Source organism: Prionailurus viverrinus, chromosome C2, assembly GCF_022837055.1.
Source record: "Prionailurus viverrinus isolate Anna chromosome C2, UM_Priviv_1.0, whole genome shotgun sequence".
Taxonomy (NCBI): Eukaryota; Metazoa; Chordata; class Mammalia; order Carnivora; family Felidae; genus Prionailurus; species Prionailurus viverrinus.
The window spans coordinates 101205896-101227197 of record NC_062569.1 but is presented as its reverse complement, the minus strand read 5'-3'; the positions used below and the strand labels follow the sequence as shown (position 1 = coordinate 101227197).

Below are 21302 nucleotides of genomic sequence, written 5' to 3'. Positions count from 1 at the left end.
TATATGTACATCACATCACCACAGTGTGCCTTTTAAATATCTTACAATTTTATTTGTCATTTGCACCTCAAAGATCTGAAATAAAATAAAGTAAAATACATGCAAATTTTAAAAAGAGCAGTATTGCCACAGATTATATATACTCTAGTATTTTACATTAAGTATTTTTTCCCTCCTTAATTGTCAAAACAACTCAGGTTGTATGAAATGTGGAAAGTACAAACTAGTATGAGAGGTGAATTAAAAATCACTAGTAGGTATGCCTGGGTGGCTCGGTCAGTTGAATGGCCCAACTCTTGATTTCGACTCTTGATTGATCGTAGGTTGTGGGATTGACCCACTGTCAGCATGGAGCCTTCTTGAGATCCTCTCTGTCTCTCCCTCTGCCCCTCTCCCCTGCTCATGCACTCCCTCTGTCTCTAAAATAATAATAATAATAATAATAATAATAATAATAATAATAATATCACTGGTAATACCACTACCCAGGTAAAACCACTACTAACTTTTTGGCATGATCTCTTCCATTCTGTTGTTCTTGTTGTTCTTGGCATATAGACAAAGCAAGAGAAGATACTGGCTCATAATGGGGGGTGGCAGTGGAAATGGGAAGAAATGATTAGATTGAGACTGCTGTTTTAGGGACAATGTTGATGAGATTTATTGATGGACAAAAGGAGGAAGGACATGATAGGCCAGGGATAGAATTGATGGAGAAGACACTGATTGGGGATATCAATGATGACTCCCAGAATTTTGGCCCGAGCATTTGTCTGTAATCTGTGTGTATGGGTGGGCGTACCTATAAGAAAACTGAGCTCATTTATATATAGCTTTTAAAATTTACTGAATATTGTATGAATGTACTTTTTATGCTATAAATTACACTTCAGGGCCACCTGGGTGGCTCAGTCAGTTGAGCATCCAACTCTTGATTTTGGCTCAGGTCATGATCTTATGCTTCGTGGGTTCGAGCTCCAAGTTGGGGTCTGTGCTGACAGCACCGAGCCTGCTTGGGATTCTCTCTCTCCCTCTGCCTCTCTCTGCCCCTCTCCCATCCCTTCTCTCTCTGTTTGTCTCTCAAAATAAATAAATGAAATTTAAAAAGTACCTCAAAATAATTACTTTGAATAGTTGTGTAATATTCACTCATACGAAGTATGGTAGCTTATTTAACTTTCTCCCTGTTGTTAGGCATTTAGGGTATTTCCCCCCACCCACCATAATATATTAACACCGCAGTGTCCTCAGGACCCCCTTATTTCCTTGTTTCTTCCATTCAAAACTATTTAACCTGAGAGAATTGGCCAAGGTTTGCTGGATTTTCAGCATGGCAAACCAGCCGGAGATGAAGTAGGTTGAGAACAGAGAGGATCATGACTGCAGGTCATCTTGGTTTCAGTCCTCCAAGGGGGCAGAGTGAGGTATGTCCCAAACTGGACTCGTGTGGCTTTCAAGGTCATAGCTGGTGGTCACAGACAGTTGCTCAGAGGGACATTTGTCCTGGGGGCAGAGATGGTGCTGTCCCTGAAGAATGAAAGACATGATCAAAGCCAGATGGCATGACCACATTCCAACCGGGAGGCAGTTTTAAAGGAGACTCTCAGTTTTGTTTTATTTTGTTTTGAGGTCTACTTCAAAAGATAATCATGCTTTTGGGGCGCCTAGGTAGCTCAGTTGGTTGAGTATCTGACTTCAGCTCAGGTCATGATCTCGCGTTTTGGGTTCAAGCCCCGGGTCAGGCTCTGTGCTGACAGCTCAGAGCCTGGAGCCTGCTTTGGATTCTGTGTCTCCCTCTCTCTTTGCCCCTCCCTCACTCTTTCTGCCTCTCTCTCTCTCTCTCTCTCTCTCTCAAAAATAAGTTAAAACATTAAAAAATTTTTTAAAGATAATCCTGCTTTTAATCCATCAGGGTGGGATTCGGGTTGGAGGAAAGGGAACCCAAGGCAGAGCTTGTTGGGGAAGCTGAACTTTCAAGATGTTGTGTACCTAGCTCATCAATAGGATAAAAGCACCTAGACTGTTTCTTGGCCCCCGGTCTGGATAAGAAGCAATTCCCTACTATACTGCCTGGATCTTTCTGGGAAGTTCGCACAGCTGAGCAACCAAGGCAAAATCCTCAATCTCTGGCTAGGAGGCAGGGGGGAAGTCTGTAACTGAAACTGAAAACTTGTGTTCATTGAGTATCTCACCAACGGGTCGGTGTGAATCAAGAGAGGTTGGAAATGAGATAGGAACACTAGAAATACCCCTCTTTTTTAAACTTGTGGCCTGGGTACAGAAACAAGCACATTATTAAAATTGATTACTAACCATAAGCAACACTGTTCACATAGAGACAAGGGATGTAATAACTAGTGTGTGAGGAGCCTGACACATCGGACAGTGTCAGAAGTGCGTGAATTCAATGAAGATGTGTAAATGGTATTTTTGCTTTGGCGGTAATCTAAAAAATACATATCTTTCTTTATGAGTTACAAATGCCAGCCTTCTATTTGCAGTGATCATTTGTATTTATTTTCATAAACTAAAACTTTATTTTCTTAAGTTGTTACTCACACTAGAGTCCAAAATACTCTTATGGGTACATAGGTTTTTTAAAAAATGGTAAGCATGGAATATAGAATCCTAATCTGAGCCTTGAAGAATGGGGGTGTTCAGATAAGTGCAAAGGACAGAGAAAAGCATTTCCACAAGAGGAGAGAGTGTGAGATCAAGGATGAGCATGATTCATTAGGGTACCAAGAACTTGAAAGGATACTCCCATTTTCACATTTTAAATACTGCCTCCTGACCCTAATATGGCAGTAGTTTCAGGAGCACTCTTACCTCTGTTTCCTTAATTACCTGCCTTTTTCTGATGGGTGCAGGAGCATTATGACATCTTTTTTCAGAAGGTAACTCTCATAGCCCCTTTTAAAGAGTCATCTGCTGTCTTATTTTTTTTTATTTTTTATTTTCCATTTTATTTATTTTAGAGAGAGAGCACATGCAGGGGAGAGGGGCAGAGGAAGAGAGAGAGGGGGTAGGGAGGGAATCAATCTTAAGCAGGCTCCATGCCCGGCACGAAGCCCGACTTGGGGCTCAGTCCCACAACCTTGGGATTATGACCTGAGCCAAAATCAACAGTTGGACGCTCAACCCACTGAGCCACCTAGGTGCCCAAGAGTCATCTTTTGACCCTCATATTACTGATCAGTGTCTAGCATGAAACTTTCTTTGTGTGCCAGAATGTGAATTTTGTCTCTGCAGGGCTTGACTTCTGAACAGTTAATGATTCTAGCAGAGACATCCAAAGGAGGGTCCATTGCGTCACCTCTTTGGGTGTTTGCCTGGTACTCAGGAAGCAGGTGGTCCACCAAGGACTGGAACGCTAGTGGGAAATTGTCTTTTTTATGGACCAGCCTCATCCTGCACCTGTACTTTGTTAAAGATTTGTTCTCGAATGTCATTGATGGCCTCTTGAGTTATTTTTCTTTTGCACAAAAATCATCCCAGATCAATGTTTATTATGCTTCTTCATTTTAGTAATAAACCTAGGTTTATTACTAAACCAGAGTTTGTGTTTGTTAATTACATCAGGCCAGAATGTAAGGCTGTTTTTGTTCAGATGTAGGCTGACAAATACTTGGTCTTTTTCAGTCTTCTTTGTTAAGTAAAACTTTTTTTTCTTTTTCCTTGACAGATTCCAGCAAGATCATGGCAGAGCATAGCCACGTGCAAAAGCAGCTTGATTTACAAAATGGTAGCTTAGAGGCAGGCTTTGTGACAAATTCCCTGGAAGACGATTCCCAAAACGTGATGGAGAGCCTGAGCCCCAAGAAATACTCTTCCAGTCTGAGATTTAAAGCCAATGGAGACTATTCTGGCTCTTATTTAACCCTCTCACAGCCTGTGCCTACTAAGAGAAGCCCTTCCCCTCTGGGAACGAGTGTCAGGAGTAGCCCCTCCCTGGCCAAAATCCAAGGAAGCAAGCAGTTCTCCTGTGATGCAACTGACAAAAGCCTTTCCCTGAAACCACCTACCCCTCTACTCAGCACCTCCCCGTCCCTGAGCGGGTATCCACTTGGGAGAGCGGACTTTGATCATTATACCAGCAGGGACAGTGAAAGGTCCTTGAGGCTCGCAGAGAAGCCTCCCTATTCCAAATATAGCTCAAGGAATAAATCCCATGACAATGTCTACTTTCTCGGGGGGCTAGAAGGCCGAAAGGCGTCCGGTTCACTCCTGGCCATGTGGAATGGAAGTCCCCTGAGCGACACCGGCTTCTCTCCCATCAGCAGATCGGGGGCGGCAAGCATGCCTTCAAGCCCAAAGCAAGCCAGGAAAATGAGCAGCCAGGACAACCTGACACTTCAGCCCAAGTTGACCCGACACAAGGAGCCGGCATCTGAAAGCATGGGTTTAAGAACTAGGAAGTATTCGGGCAGCAGCCTGAGTCACATGGGGGCCTACAGCCGCTCTCTCCCCAGGTTACACAGGGCCACAGACAACCAGCTGACACCCCTCACTTTGCCTCCCAGAAACTCCCTGGGCAATTCCAAACGAGCGAAACTGGGGGAAAAGGATCTACCTCACAGCATCGTAGACAATGACAATTACCTGAATTTCTCTTCTTTGAGCTCAGGGGCTTTACCCTATAAACCCTCGGCTTCTGAGGGCAACCCTTATGTAAGTTCCACCCTCAGCGTCCCTGCCAGTCCTCGAGTGGCTCGGAAGATGCTTCTGGCCTCCACCTCCTCCTGTACCTCCGATGACCTTGACAGGGCTTCCTATCCGGGGCCCGGCCCTGGTCATCTGTTTCCTCCTGGAGAGCCGGACAGAGTCTTTGCCACCAGGAGGAACTTCTCTTGTGGATCTGTCGAGTTCGATGATGCGGATCTGGACAGCCTCAGACAGGCCTCAGGAACCCCCCAGCCTGTCCTTCGGGAAAGGAAAAGCAGCATCAGCTCCATTTCAGGCCGAGAAGACCTGATGGATTATCACCGGCGGCAGAGGGAGGAGAGACTCAGGGAGCAGGAAATGGAGCGACTGGTAATCTTCTTCATCTGGCTTGACCTCACTGTTCCCTTGAGCGGCTTCTTGGAGACACGCTCCAAGGATATGTGTGGGCCTGGAGGATGTCCAAGTGCAGCAGCCGCGGCTGTGCCTTTCTAGAATTCTGCTGTCCTTCCTTCTCTCAGTCACTCTTAGTGGCCACGTGCGGGTATTTGAAGGCCTCCCTGTCCCTAGTGTTGAATTAAGTTGCTCGGCAGAGTCCTCTCAAGCGTAGATTCTTGATCAATGTAACAAGGTAGTTGTGCCTTTTACTGAATTTCTTCTAAGTCTTACAAACATGAACACTGTGAGTAAACCCTGACTTATATCCTTGATGTCATCAAATTCCCATGTGCATGGTCTGATAGAAGTAAGCAGTGAAATCATGACTCACTGGGAATTAGGCAATACATTTTTCTAAATAGCATGTTGTCTGGAAGGTCGAAAGGTTGGCTAAGTGTTGCTCAACCTTTTTTCTGTCCTGGACACACACACACCACCCCCATCCTCCCTTCAGCAGTGCCTCCTAGTACATACACTGACCCCCAACTACACTACGGGAACATTTTTTGAGTCTTTTTCTACTTAAAGTGGATTTATGCTTATTGTGGAAAATATTGAAAAGAGAGAGAAAAGAGAAAACATCCCTTGAGAGTCCCGTTAATGAATGAGGACAAACTAACTGCATTATCATTATTTTTTCCTTTAAGCATAGACCTTTTTGTTTATTTGTTTTTCAGGATGAACAGGGTCAGAGATTATTTTAACTCATTAATGATGAGTTGTTCCTTAATGAGGGATGCAGCAGGACGATAAAGCTGAGTTTACAAAAGTGTCAGAGTATCAAGCTTTAGTTGCTGGAAGAAAGTATGCTGGAATAGGATTTCTGAACCACAGACCAAACTCGAGAATGTCCTACAGGACAACAAAATTGTAACGTTTGGATTGTAGTGGACAGAAGCCATTTCCATCCATACGAAACAAGATTCATTTGGAATTTTAGAAAAAGAATCGTTTGCATCGCTTGTAGTTTTTGGTAGGTTAATATCTATCCTCACAGATATCCTGATCAGTAATTGGGAATGAAAACAAATGTGAGTACCTTTACAGAATTCTAAGTTCCTTGGGTGGGTCTGTGAGATGGCACTCCAATACGACAGTTCCCTTTGTGGTCATAAATAATCTCCAGTGATTCTTCATGGTCACAAAAAGGCATTGTACTTGGGCTTGATTCTTTGACACAAATTCAGAAAAAGTTTTAATTAGCACCTAAGAGACCTTCTTATATAATGGATAGCAAACCTGGCTCAATGTTGTGCTGAACAACTCTTGCTTTTTTTAGTGTGGTATAATTCACACATAATTTTACACTAGTTTCAGAGGTACAACATAGTGATTTTGCAAATCTATATGTTACGCTATGGACACCACAACTGTAACTGCCATCTGTCACCATACAACTTTAATACCATTGACTATATTCCCTACGCTTTACCTTTCATCCCTGAACAACTATTATTAATGAAGTCAGAAAATTAGCTTCTATCTGATGACTTATTAAGGAATCTAGGAGAGCATTTCAGTGTCTTCCCTCACTCCAGCGATCTTCCTGAGATGATCTTAGTCACTCTTCTGTTCCAAGGGCAAGAAACCAACCTCAAAAACCACCTCCAGGGGCGCCTGGGTGGCTCTGTTGGTGAGGCATCCAATGCTTGATTTTGATTAGGTCATGATTACACGGTTGTGAGATTGGGCTCCATGCTGGGCATGGGGTCTGCTGAAGATACTCTCTCGCCCTCTCCCTCGGACGCTTTCTCTGCACGCTCTCTCTCTCAAAAACAAACAAACATCACCTCCAGTGCGTTTCATTTTTAGCACTTTTAAGTGTTGGTGAATTTCTGTTTCCTCTAGTGTTCCCAAATCTGCTAAAGTTCCTGGCAGTCCAGGAAGTAACCTTCCTTACTGCCTGTAAAGCCAGTGCCTCAATAATGGGCTTTCTCATACTCCATGAGATGCGGCTTATTTTTATGATGCTCTGGGCTTGGCCTCTGCTGCTTTCTATTTGTCTGATTACATCCCAGTAAAAGGGAAGATAGATTCTCATTGAGCCTCTGCAAGTAATGTTATTGCAATTAAAAAATAAAGTGACTTAGAAAATACAGTTCTTCGGGAATTCTGAAGCACCAAGGAGAAAAAACTACCATTGAAAACAATGTTCCGCTTAGTTTGCAAAATCAAAGTCAACTAAATTGAGGGTTAGAGATAGATGAAGGTGGATGCTACAGGGTTTTCCCCATCAGACAATAGGACATCACACGTAATGCCAATGATTTTCCACAATGCATATGGCAATTGGATTTCTAGTATCAGTTCGATGAGTTCTATGTAATTAATTCTTACTCCTCTGCATCTTGAGTCATTAATTTGATTTCACAAAGTCATCTATTTATGGACTAAAAGAAGTCCTGAAAATCTGAGTTAACCGCCTAGTGCCGTCTCATGCTTGTCTGTGCAGTGGCAGCTCAGAAACCTCTACCCACAAGTCTGTTCTCTGAAATCTCAAGAGTGAAGAAAGAGTATCTGGTAAAGTCCTATCCCCAAGGCTCTGAGACTCTTTCTTTGTTGAAGGCATGATGCAGTCTATAACTTACAGCCAAGTGTCTAGGCAAACATGAGAGGAAAGTAGAGACCACTCGGTAAGGATAAGAGTAGGTAGCTATGGTTAATCTGTGGTGAAGTTAATGAGTGGTATAAGCAAGGAGAGTTAAAATCCTCTATCGGGTCATAGGACATTGGTCTTATTTAATCAGCGTTTCCCCTGAGGGTAAGAACATATTATAGAGGATGAGGACATTGGCATATATCCAAGACCTTTCTGTAAAGGGCACCATCTCTGGACTTAATATATATTATAATATTTCACCTGTACAACATTAGCCTAGGGAAGGATGAGCTCCTCACTTGATTTGACAAATCTTTCTATGCCATTTTTGATGGTGTTGAGCTATTCATCAATAAAGGGCATAGCAAACCTAATTATTTCCAACATTCTTCTTTTCGTAGGTCAAGGAACAAATCTTGTGCTCGCCAGGGGTCCTCTGGGAAAACTTAGGGATAGTTCATATATAAAAGATATCTTGGAAAACTTGTTTGGTTTTTTTTTTTGCCCCTGAATTTAGGGTCTGATTTTGGGAAGACAAAATTAATCAGAGGTGATTTCGTTACGTGACTAATAAAGGATTGTGGATGCCTAAGAACAATGAATATTTGCAATTTGCCTACCTAATAAAGCAACAATAGATTACTCTGTGATAAAGAGTAAATCTTAAATAATTAGGAAATGAGGAATTTTTTGGCATTTAAATATTCAGGGATATCTCTCAGTTAGCACAAAGCACAAAAAAGTTACTCTTGTGAGATACTGAATCTCTGTTCCCTGGGCAGATCACGTAGAAAAATAACCTTTTGTTACCTTTCATAAGCATGGGCTGATTTCTCCAAGATCAGTCTGTCATTCCAATATAGATAACTGCGTTTTAGTTTTATGTTAATAGGGCATTTGTCATGCAATACATTTTTTAAACAATTACTTTATGAGTAAACCCATCACAGTTGTGCAAGCTTTGCCAAAATTTGACCGTTTTAATTACATTTTTATAGACTTACTATTTGCAAGTATTATCAACCAAGTCAAATAAAGCTCCCTTCGTGCAAACTACAATTTTAAACATTTTTAGCAACTTTTGTTCTCCATGGTCTTCTTTCAATTCTGGAACAACCAGATACTTTAAGACCATAGTACATAACTTACAGATATTGGAAATTATGTTTAAGCTGACACATCACAGAACATAATTACTATTGACATAAAAAGGTGTGCCATAATGATCATTCAGTTTAGTTGAATACAACTTTTATATTTTTCTTAATCTTAAACATAACCTTAGCTTATCTTTTCAGTAAACTAATACTATAAGACATTTTAAAAATTTCAGCTAAACTAGGGGCCCCTGAGTGACTCAGTCAGTTAAGCGTCCAGCTTCGGCTCAGTTCATGATCTCACACTCCGTGAGTTCGAGCCCCACATCAAGCTCTGTGTTGACACCTCAGAGCCTGGAGCATGCTTGGGATTCTGTGTCTCCCTCTCTCTCTGCCCTTCCCTTGCTCACTCTGTCTTTCTCTCTCTCAAAAGTAAATAAACATTAAAATAAAATTAAGAAAAATTTTTTTAGCTAAACTAATCTCTAGGATAAAACAAATCCAAACTTATTTTAAATATGAAATTATGTGTGTGTTATACTATACACTGATAAAACAAGGAAAAGACATAGAGTTGTTTTTTAAACCAGACTGTCAAATCACTTTGACTGGTTTTGATCACGTAAACTTGTTTTCTTGCTTCTGAAATCAGCATTTTTTGATGCAAAAGTTCTTTCTCTTAACCATAAACGTGTTTAAATTTTTAGAATTTCATTTTATTTTCTTCGAATTTTGAAAATGTTAGTTTTATCTAAATGCTAATTAGTCCCTGTATACCAATCAGGACAGAGGTCCTTCATTTTAATTTATTATTACTCTCAGAAGGTCGGAAGATGATTCACATGTACCCAGTGATTTTTTCCCCCCCTCAGGTACAGAGACACAGAGAAAGAACTTAAAGTTTAGTTCCATAGCTTTGGCTACAGGTCAGAAGTAAACACTGGAACATAAAATTTCACTGTTCTAGATCTCAAGAGACTGCTTGCTTTTCCACTGGGCACAAAGTATTGTCCTGATGTGAACTCACAGAGAAACAACCAACAAATTAAAGCAACAACAAACACAAATGCTCAGTCATCTGTCACTGAGCAAGGCTAGATTTCAGTTCTACCTGAGCATCCCAAGTGGCCAAACTGAAAACCAGATCCCCAGGCCTTGCTGCCACCAGTGGAGATAGCTACTGGTTGTGTGCAAACCAAAACCCCGGTCAAACTTGGCCAAGAATCAGAAACAAAAACAAAGCACAGCCAGAAAAGCAAAAACTGCAGGAAAATAGCAAGTCGGTGAAGGTAAAGTTCTCCTGCCATTTGGGATTTACCCCAGGAGCCCAGAGAAGCTCCGTCTGGGCTTCCAGCCCGTCAGATTTATGTTGTGAGCAATGCAATTTAATGGACTCCGTAGGATGAGTGTACTTGAGCATTTCACAGGCACCTCCAAGATGACAAAGCATAATTTTCAAAAAAGAAACAGAACTCTCACACAAATGTAAAATGAATAGATGCCAAAGATTGAGTTAACTCATCAGTGAGGAAACCAAGCAGAGTAAGGCTGGTTCACTGAGCATAACATCTGTAGTACTTTTTAGCTAAGTTGTGATTATACCAGTGTTTCATCTGGATTTTTTTTTTTACTTGCTCAATCTTTATGTGAAAGCTCAAGGTAATTGTATTGAGTATTAAAGATTGAACCCTAATTATGAACCTCCAAGGGCCTATTATGAAGTATAATAATCCACTTTGAGTCTATATTAAATGGCCTTCAACTGCTGTGCTATTTGAGATGCTTAGTTTTTTTTATAATTTTTATTCCTTCTTTCTTGCTCTCAACTGCCAATTCTTGCCTTTGTCATTATGCCAACCTTTTCTTTCTTTTTTTTAATGATTTTAGAAACCAGGTATCAAGGCTTGTTTAAAAATAGTCCAAACTATGAGTTACTAGGTGCAAGTGAGGTCTTGAGAGGGCTCTGTGTGCATGAAGTGAGTGTATTTCAGTTTGCCAATCTTGTGACATCCTTTTGGGCTGATCTGTGGTTGTTTACACTCCTCAGTTCTGAGCTGTTTTCCATGTAGAGGACATTAATGGATAAGATACCTCTAGAGGGCTAGGATGCTGATTCTTTGACAAACTGGATATTCTAGAGGCTAGAGAAATAATTGTACAGTAGACAGGATATTCTTAATTTTTTTAATGTTTATTTTTGAGAGAGAGCAAGTGGAGGAGAGCAGAGAGAGAGAGAGAGAGACAGAATCTTAAGCAGGTTCCAGGCTCTGAGCTGTCAGCACAGAGCCCAACGTGAGGCTTGAACTCACGAACCATGAGATCATGACCTGAACCAAAGTCAGATGCTTAACCGACTGAGCCACCCAGGCGCCCTGACAGGATATTCTTTTACTCATCTCGTTTGCTACCTGCCTCCCTCCCAGTAATGTGGAGGTAGTGATGGCATCTAGTGCATCTTACAGTCCAGGGAAAAGACATTTTAAAAAGAAAAGGGGGAAAATAAAAAACTCTGTAGTAAACCCTGCTGCTGTTAAGAGTTTTCCTTTGGTCACATGGCCAAAAGCATCTGTGCAATAGAACCAATGGATTCCCTCACACTGCATTGTAGCAATCCAACATTTTCTTTCTGGCTGATGGCAGTCATCTGGGGTGCCTTGATAAATAGCATTGTCGCCGTATAAAACTCAGTAGGGCCACGCTTGCTCTTCATTTCTCAGACACATTGTAATGTGATGCAGGTCTCTGAAGCACCACAGAATAAGGTTTCTGAGTTTCTACATGCTCTCCCTTCCTGAAGACAAGGGTGGCCTTCTTTCAAGGAAGATACTAATATTCCCATGGTATTATTATCTGAATAGGTGAAATGTCTGGGAAAGCAATTCTGTACTGTTTGGAAGATATTTAGTTCTAATATGTTCTCTGAAAACACTTTACAACTGAAGAATTGTGGGTTGTACAAGGCTGAGACCACATCAGTCTTACTCTGTGCTATATATCCACCTCCTCGCAAGATGACTAGAGTATGGGAAGCATTGTGTATGTGGGTTTTTTTTAATGTCTATTTACTTTTGAGAGGGAGGGAGAGAGAGTGCAAGTGGGGGAGGGGCAGAGAGAGAGGGAGACAGAAGATCCCAAGCGGGCGCCGCACTGTCAGCACAGAGCCCGACGTGGGGCTTGAACTCATGAACCACCAGATCATGACCTGAGCCGAAGTCGGATGCTTAACCGACAGAGCCACTCAGGCGCCCCTGTATACGTGTTTTTGAAAAGAGTAAATGAATGTTTTTGATACCCATTCACAACATTCATTCTGGATTTCCTTATTTTGTGGCTGAAGGTTTTGCCCCTAGTTCTCAGACATATCAAAGTTAAGTTTATGTACTTAGTTCCAGGTAACTCTGAAGCTCTGTGCAAAAGGACGAAAATACCCTCAGCATAAATGTATTCTTTGTGCTTCCAGAAGCGGGGTGATTCTCTTCCAATATACCATCAAAAATGAAAAGATGAAAATGAGTTGCTTTTCCCTATTTTGAAAATTTCACAACATTCTTGGTAAGAACTGGGGCTCTCCAGGGTCATATAAAAGCCAAGGCTGCAGGCCCCATAGTCTCGCTTGTGTACTCTTGAGCAGACCAGATACCTAATGTTTCTAAGATTAAATATAATCTTACTGGAGTGCATTTTAGGAATTATAGCATTTTATAAAATAAATGTATATGTTCACTAACCTTAAGATGGTAAGGTGCAGATACCATTTTAGAAATGAGACAGTACAGGTTGGTACTATTCACTTTTGTAATTAGGAAAAATTGTGTGGGGACCCAAGAAGTGTGAACCTTGTCGGGTGAAAGTCCCTCCACCTGTAGACGTGCATTGCTCCCTCTTCCTTGCGATTCCTGACTCCAGAAGACAATTTGGGCATTAAGACTTTGATAGCATTTCTTGGGTGGAAGCAGAATGGACAATGTTAAGAGCATGCCTAATGAAACCTAGCCATCGTATTATTTTTTTCCCCCCTAAGACGAATGTGTTTGAAATGTGAAGGCCAGCTTAAGTATTGAGAACTAATTTTTCATCCAGTCTCATGGACTTGGAAGGCATCTCCTCCTGGTGTGGCCCTTCCTCTTGCTACATCCTGGCTATAGTCTTAATTTTACAAAAATGGTTGCACTAGTGGGAAGTGAGCCAGTTAAACTGCAGATGGGTGAGAGGTTGGTTTACTGACCAAGTAAAGTTGGTGGCTCAGACTTTGTAAAGAGATATTTAGAAATCATGACTCACTTTCTATATTCTGCATCGGATTGTCTCTCGTTACATTAATCATTAGTTTAACCTTTGGATATAGCATAAGCCTTAAATTGGCTTGATTCTATGACGGCTTGCTTTTCTTAGCTCTAATGCTTGAAACGGTCTGTCAGTTCTCTGCCATTCTGCGCCTTCTTTCACTTTGATGCCTTACCTGGATGGTCTGTTGGATCTAGCTCAGAGATATAACGGAAACCGTAAATGTGAGCTGTATATGCAATTTTAAATTTTCTTACGCTGAGAAAACTTTTTGAAAAGAGGAAATTAATTATAATATATGGGACAGCACAGGATTAGAATGGTGATGTTATTATCTACTGCTTAAGTAAGCTATCCAGGGGCTCCTGGGTGGCTCAGTCAGTTAAGCACCTGACTTTTGATTTTGGCTTGGGTCATGATCTCACGGTTTGTGAGTTTGAGCCCCACATTCAGCTCTGTGCTGACTGTGCAGAGCCTGCTTGGGATCCTCTGTCTCCCTCTCTCTCTGCCCCTCTCCTGCTTGTTCTCTCTCTCTCAAAAAACAAAACAAACTTAAATAAGCTGTCCCTTCTCTAAGCAGACTTTTTTCATTTCTAATAAAATAAGAGTAAAATTCTATAAGTAGTGAGTAATATGAAGAAGACTACCGTCTATGGTTAGATCACTTTGGGTCATCACAGAATAAACTAAAGACTTTCTGTATTTTTAAGTAGCAAATTGTTGGTATGTATGTAGATGTTCAGTAAATATTGAAGGAATTAGAGGTGCCTGGGTTGTTCAGTCAGTTAAGCATCCGACTCTTGATTTTGGCTCAGGTCATGATCCCAGGTTCACAGGACAGAGCCCCATGTCGGGCTCTGTGCTGACTGTGGAGCCTGCTTGAGATTCTCTCTCTCTCCCTCTGCCCCTCCCCTGCTCATGTGTGCACATGCACGTGCGTGCTCTCTCTCTCTCCCACCCTCTAATATACATACACACACACACACACGCACATATATATGTGCGTGTGTGTGTGTGTGTGTGTGTATATATATATAATCATTCACAAATTATGAGTGCCAGCTGTCCTTGGTTAACTGAGAGTAAAAACAGTTACTACATCTTTTTGTTCTTCTTCAATTGGATCACTAGGTGGGTAGAAGAGGAATTAGAAAGAAAAAAATAGCATTTAGCAATAGTCTAGTGACTCCACATTGGGGAAACACAGAGCCAAGGTCTAGGTATATTTCTTTGTTAATGATAGTTTGTGACTGTTGCTATTAAAAGCAGGGTTCTCTATACTTGAGAGCAAACTCTGGGTTCTTGTTACACCAGCACTACAAGCTATTGCCTCTTGATGGTGCCACACATTTAAAGATTCCTGCTCAGACTTGAGGGATGTGTGCTGTGAATCTTCACATGGGTTAGCATCCTGGGCTAAACGCTAAAATAGACCAGGCACCTTGGACTAAGAACCAGATGCCATGTCTGCTAAGGAACGAGTCTCATCCTTTTTTAGGTGATAAACCCATATAGGAAGGCTTGCTAACTAAATAAGAAGTAAAGCTCATAAATAAAATTCACAGAAAAATGTACAAATGATGAAAATTGAAAATATAGTATATCAATAGCAACAGGGTAATGTGGGAGTACCAGTGATTCTTCACAGAAAAATGATCCCTGTATTGATTGTTAAATTATCGAAATTAAAAGCCACTTTATGGGTCTACCTTTTTAAAAATTTCTCATCCATAGGTTTAGTGACCATGCTGGCTAATTGGAATGTGAATTTTTCTTCCCCAATTCTAGAAACGTTTATGGGAATATTTGCTATGAAGAGTGCTTTTAAAGTTTGTGATTAGTTTTTCCACAAAAATTATAAAACAAGTATTACAATAGAAACACATACATCACTTTTTCATTGGAAGGATTTTATCAACCATTTCAATGTGCAGATTAAAATCTAACAGGCACTTGAAAAAAGTGAATCTCTTTCTTTGAAGTAATTGTAGATTTACGTGCAATTCTGAGAAATAATTCAGAGAGACCCTGTGCACCCTTTACCCAGTTTCCTCTAGTGCTAACATCTTGAGAAACTATAGTTGCAATATCACAGCCAGTATATGGACATTGATACAGAACAGATCTATCACCCCAGTCTCTCCTGCAGGCCTCCTACAGCCTCTCCACTTTCCTCCTACTCTCAGCTCCTCTTTAACCCCTGACATCTGTTCATCTGTTCTCCATAGCTATAATTTTATCATTATAGGACAATTACATGCATGCAATCATATGCTTTGAGTTTAGCTTCTTCCTCTCTGCATAATTCTTTGGAGATTGGGCCAGGTTGTTGCATGACATTCCCTTTTCTTCAGCTCCAAGTCTGGGATGTACGAGGTAAAGGAAATCACTGGGAATTCATTTCTGGGTCCCTAGGTGCCTAGCTGATCAGCTGCCTTTTCCCCATCTTTCAGTCTTCTTACACTTGTCCTATTTAGAACATGGCCAGGGTTCTTACATGTACTTGGTGGGAGGAATAGGGAAAAGTACCTCCTCTCCATCTTCCCAGAGGCAGAAGTCAGGGAGGTTCATGTTTTAAGTTTCAGAACAGCCAAGAACTTTGCTCTGGTGAAGTCTAATTGACCTCAAGGGGGAAATCTTTATGTTGGGAGCATGTTCTGTTGAAGAATTTGGGTTTGGAAAAACTGATGTTTCTCATTCGAAATTCCTAAGACCATATCCCAGCTCTGGGATTGTACTTTGGATTTTGAGAGAAGACAGTTTTAATAAAATACGGAGTCGAATGAAAAGGAACAAGTTTCTCAGACATGGATTCTGCTTTCATTTTGATTACAGAATAAGAGAGGCAGGATTCTGAAAGTCCATCTTTCTCCTTAGATCCTGAAAACCAAGGCCTAAATCATGTCATGCAGAGATTGCAATTTTAAAAGTTGTTCCGGGAAAAAGGAAAATGGAGTTACTTTCTTAACATCTCCAATAGGGAAAGAAGACTTGTCACTGTTTATTTGGCATTTCTTTTTTTTTTTTTTTTAATTTTTTTTTTTTAACGTTTATTTATTTTTGAGACAGAGAGAGACAGAGCATGAACAGGAGAGGGGCAAGAGAGAGAGGGAGACACAGAATCTGAAACAGGCTCCAGGCTCTGAGCTGTCAGCACAGAGCCCGACGCGGGGCTCGAACTCACGGACGGTGAGATCATGACCTGAGCTGAAGTCAGACGCTTAACCGACCAAGCCACCCAGGCGCCCCTGGCATTTCTATATATAAAACTGTCGCATGCTTTTTTGAACTTTAGCACATAGTATTTGCCATTGGCTTTATCTCTCATAAGTAGTTGCATTACAGAACTTTCAGTTGATGTATGATAGTCCACCCTTTCTTTTTTTTACATGTTAGCCCCTCCCACTTTTTACTCTACCAACTTCTTGATGCATAAAAGGAGTCCCTTACTTTGTTTCAGGATAGATTTTCTGTTATGAAGATTCAGTTGTGGTACCTGTCATGCACTGATTTTGATTGAACAAAAGAAAATATTACCTACATTCTAAGAGTACGGCAGCAGATGGCATTTTATAAGTTATGATCCTTCAGGGGAAACAAACAAACAAAACTATCCTCTGGAACTTGGTTAAGCCAAGGTGAAAATGTCAACAAATGACAGTATATTAGACTTTTGTTGCGTTTCCTTTAACGATGTGTTAACACATTTGTTAACAGAAGGGGTTTAGGCACTTTGTAGATTTTCTTCTAGAACACTGTCCACGGAAGAGTGTTACTTCCAAAAATAATCGGCATGCTTTTTAGATACTATGTGGAAATTATGGATTACATTGATCACATGAATTTCCTTTCTTTATGGCCAGTGTTTTTCAGTCTGTAGGAAGAAGTGCATTTTCTTCTTTCAGTGACCTGAATTGAGGCAATAATGTTACAGAGTCACTCATAATTGGCACTTTCCTTGAAGTGATATCTATTAATATTTTAAGAATAGTTCACCTTGGGGCGCCTGGGTGGCGCAGTCGGTTAAGCGTCCGACTTCAGCCAGGTCACGATCTCGCGGTCCGGGAGTTCGAGCCCCGCGTCAGGCTCTGGGCTGATGGCTCGGAGCCTGGAGCCTGTTTCCGATTCTGTGTCTCCCTCTCTCTCTGCCCCTCCCCCATTCATGCTCTGTCTCTCTCTGTCCCAAAAATAAATAAAAACGTTGAAAAAAAATTAAAAAAAAAAAAAGAATAGCTCACCTCAACCCTTATATTATTCACCTCAATTTCTTATAAAAGTAAAACTTCATCATTTGCTTGTCTTCCAGTTGAGTGGAAATGGCAAAATGATGGCAAAAGGCATCAGGAGAAGGACTAAAATACAGAAGATTTGAGTTAGATGCATCTTGTGGTGAGAGATTAACTTGAGTCTGCTGAACAAATTCAAGAAATAACTGGAGGTGGAAAATGCAAATGGCAGAAAGCATTCTTGGTCTAAAAAGCAACAGGATTCATTAGATTAAGTGATAGTATTTTAGGACATTTTTGGTAAATGAAAATCAAAAATAAACATTACTTCAGCATATATATGTATTATATATAATTTATATAATTACATAGCATATTTCACATTACTGAATTATTAGATATATTAATAATTAAATATATCTGGCAAATGTATTAATGATTTTAAATGCTATATGCTAATTATATATACAAATACGTATCTATATATATATCTTAATTACAAGCTCCTAAAATAGAGACATAGATAGGAATAGTAGGGGCAAAAAAAAAAAAAAGAAATAGGAGGGGCAAGTAGGTTTAAGGGCTGACACACCAGTGAGTAATCATAATTAAAAAAAATAATCTGCAGTGTGAGAGATTGACTTATGAAGTGAGATTAAAACAACTGAGTTTCTTTGTCTGAGTCTGAGCAAAGACAGGATATGATAAGGTCCTCAGGTATTTGAATGATGCATGTACTCATAGGGCAGGAACACTAATGATCTCTCAAGTATGAGGTGTAGCCACAGGCAGTGTGAAATATAAATCTGCATTTTATGTCAAGCATGAAGTGTGTGCATTGGAGAGGAACATGGATTTTTTGGAGGGCAGTTCTTTCTAGAAGTTACTCCCCTGGACTTCCTGTGGGAAATCTATGTTGCCCTGTATTGATTGGGATACAGGGACCAAATGGCAGTGAGTGACTGAAAAGATTCCTTCCTCCCTGGGTTACTATGGCAACTGGGCAGCCCTCTGTTGCCCAAAGCTCAGGCATGTGATGCACCACACGGGGAGGGAGTTTTGAGCAGTGGAGGAATTTTTCCCTCCTTCCAGACTGGCAGAAGAACCCCATAGATCTGTGAATTTTTCAGGGAGACATTTGGCCGCATGACATATTTTTCCTGTGTTGCCTTTCACTGAGAACAATTGGATTTGGCTTTTAGACTTGCTTGTTTATTAGTACAGTAATCCCCCCTTATCTGCAATTTTACTTTCCCTGGTTTCAGTTACCCACTATCAACCTCGGTCTAGACGCAGCTGATCCTCCTTCTGACCTACCATCGGAAGGTCAGTAGCAGCCTAACGCTATGTCACAAGACCTACATCACTCACCTCACTTCATCTCATCACGTAGGCACGTTATCATCTCACATCACCATAAGAAGGGTGCGTACGGTACAATAAGATTTGGAGAAAGACCACATCCCTACTTCTATTGCAGTGTATTGTTATATTGTTGTATTTTATTATTACTTCTTATTGTTCATCTCTTACTGTGCCTAATTTATACATTAAACTTTGCCACAGATGAGTATGTATAGAAAAAACCATAGTGTATATAGGGCTCAGTACCATCGGTGGTCTCAGGTACATCCCGCGGGTCTTGGAACATATCCCCCTCACCTAAGGGAGGACTCCTGTATTTATGATGTTACCTGGGAGCCACAAGACAATTATCTATTTCACTGCCATTTTTTTAATGGAAATCCTCTTTAATCATTGATAACAAGCACTGAGCAGTTGCCTTGTGACAGACACTAACTTATTCTTTAGAATAAAACTTTATCCCGCACACACTCCTTTACTGATTTCTCACAAGAACTCTAACATAGGTGCCGATCTTATCATCTGTGTTTTGCAGACCAGATTATAGAAATTCAGAAGGTTGAACTCGTTCAGTGCTTCTGTGTTTTAAGTCTGGTAAGTGCCAGAACTTCAAATCCAAATCTTTGTTCTTCCCATTAAATCAGACTTAGACACAGGTTCTGCTCTGAAGATCCAGTGGTTCTGTGGGAGAGAGAATTCAATTTCCCCACATATCCTTACGATATATGGTTACAGAGAGAAGCACTGAGCTTTCTTCATGGAGTCCTGATATCTTTATTTCAAAGCTTTTCGTCTTTCTGCTCACTTTACTCCTAATTTTCCTGGAGAAGTGGGACATACCCCTTCTCTTACAGAGTATCTATTCTGCATGAAGGCAGGGCACACTATCCTAGATTCCCAAGGGCTGGGAAGGATGGGAAGTGAAGTGTTGAGCTTTGGTAACTTATTTGAGACTGAGAGTGCATTTGGGTTTGAAGGGAGGTAGGGAAGTTGGATAGTAAATCTATGGGGTGCTCCAGTGATGATAATTTATTATTTCTTGGGGCGGGGGGAAGGAGGGGATTTGAGTACATTTGCGGACAGAGGCGAAGGATTCAACAAAGAAGAAATAAGAATGTAGGAGAGGGATAATTGGTAGAACAAAACCATAAAGATGGGAGGAGGGAATGTGGATACAGTGATTCAGGCAGAGGACTTCACCTTGGAGAGACTGAGGGACTCTCCTTAGACACCTGTGCTAACACTTAAATTATATGTAGTGTGTTTCAGAAACTATTATATATGCTATTTTTAAAATCCTCATGACAACCATACAAGGAAGATATTCTAGCAATTCCACGCTTCATACACAAAGAACTAAGACTCACAGAAGCTACATGACTTTCCCAGGGCCACACAAGTAGCTACGGAACCAGCGTTCAAACTGAAGCGGTCTGGCTCCAGAGTTCATGCTGTTAGCCACCGCGGTACATTGAAGAAAGGTGGACCCGATATATAGAAAGAGGTAGAAGAGGAAAGTTTAGGGCATTGAGCAGGATGACCTTGCTCTCCTTAGACAGTGCGTTTGTGTATTTGAGTGTATTGACTGTATTTGAGAAAAGGGTACTGAAAAATCACCGAGTGCCCTGATTATCTACAGATGCCTTACCCTCCCTCAGTATCTGGTTATCCATTATTATGGAGGCAGAATAGGAATACATGATACAAAATCCTGATAGTAGCCTGCACATAACAAATGCTTGATGTTCAAGTAGCAGCCGTCACATCATTCAGTAACTCTTCAGATAACTTTCAGTTGCCTCCAGAACAGATACAGTCATACAAAGCCATTGCTCTTTCATTTGTCAGATGGGCCTCTCTCCAGTGCAGTTCTCCGATGGGGCACACACGTACATGCTTTTTAAATGATGGATGGCAGAAGAAAGCGCTTCCCTGACCACAAGCCTGAAGGTAGACTTCCCAGGCAGACCATAAAATAAAATGTTCTTAGCTAGACATTAAACTGACTTTTATAAAGATAATTTGTAAAACCAAAAAAATGAAAACTCCTCACTTATATATACAATTTCTTTATCAGATCAGTTGTCCTAAACTGATAAAAATACTACTAAGGCAGGGCTTCCGGGGGGCTCAGTCAGTTGAGCGTCCGACTCTTGATTTCAGCTCCGGTCATGATTCCAGGGTCATGGAATCAAACCCAGTGTTGGGCTCCATGCCGAGCATGGAGACTACTTAAGATTCTCTCTCTCTCTCTCTCTCTCTCTCCCCCTCTGCCCCTCTCCCGCACTCGTGCATTCTCTCTCTCTAACAAAAAAAAAATGGTTTTTTAATAATAATAATACCAAGGCAATGTTCTGGAAATGTGAAGGCCAGTTACGGGGTCAAAGGACGCTGTCTCCGCCTAAGACTGCCCTCTCTTCTGACACCAAGCACAAACTGAGAGACTCCCAGAAACCACCGGCGGGTTCATTAACTCACTAGAAGGTCCCACAGAACCCACTGAAAGCTATTAAAGTCAGGATTATCACTTATTACAGGATTATCATTTATTTATTATCTTTATCTACGATAAAGGATCAGCCAGGGAAGAGATGCAGAGTCAGGAGGTTCCAAATGCAAAACTTCTACTGC

At 41.0% G+C, this 21302-nt stretch overlaps 1 protein-coding gene across 16 annotated transcripts in view; it reads left to right on the top strand.

Annotated features, from left to right (window-relative positions):
* Positions 1-21302, top strand: part of PHLDB2 (pleckstrin homology like domain family B member 2) — a 229864-nt gene that overhangs the window by 135354 nt on the left and 73208 nt on the right. For all 16 annotated transcript variants that reach the window (XM_047876112.1, XM_047876119.1, XM_047876126.1 and 13 more), the window contains one exon: positions 3686-5034. In XM_047876112.1, coding sequence (XP_047732068.1) covers positions 3686-5034 — 1349 coding nt within the window. The remainder of the gene's footprint in view (positions 1-3685; positions 5035-21302) is intronic.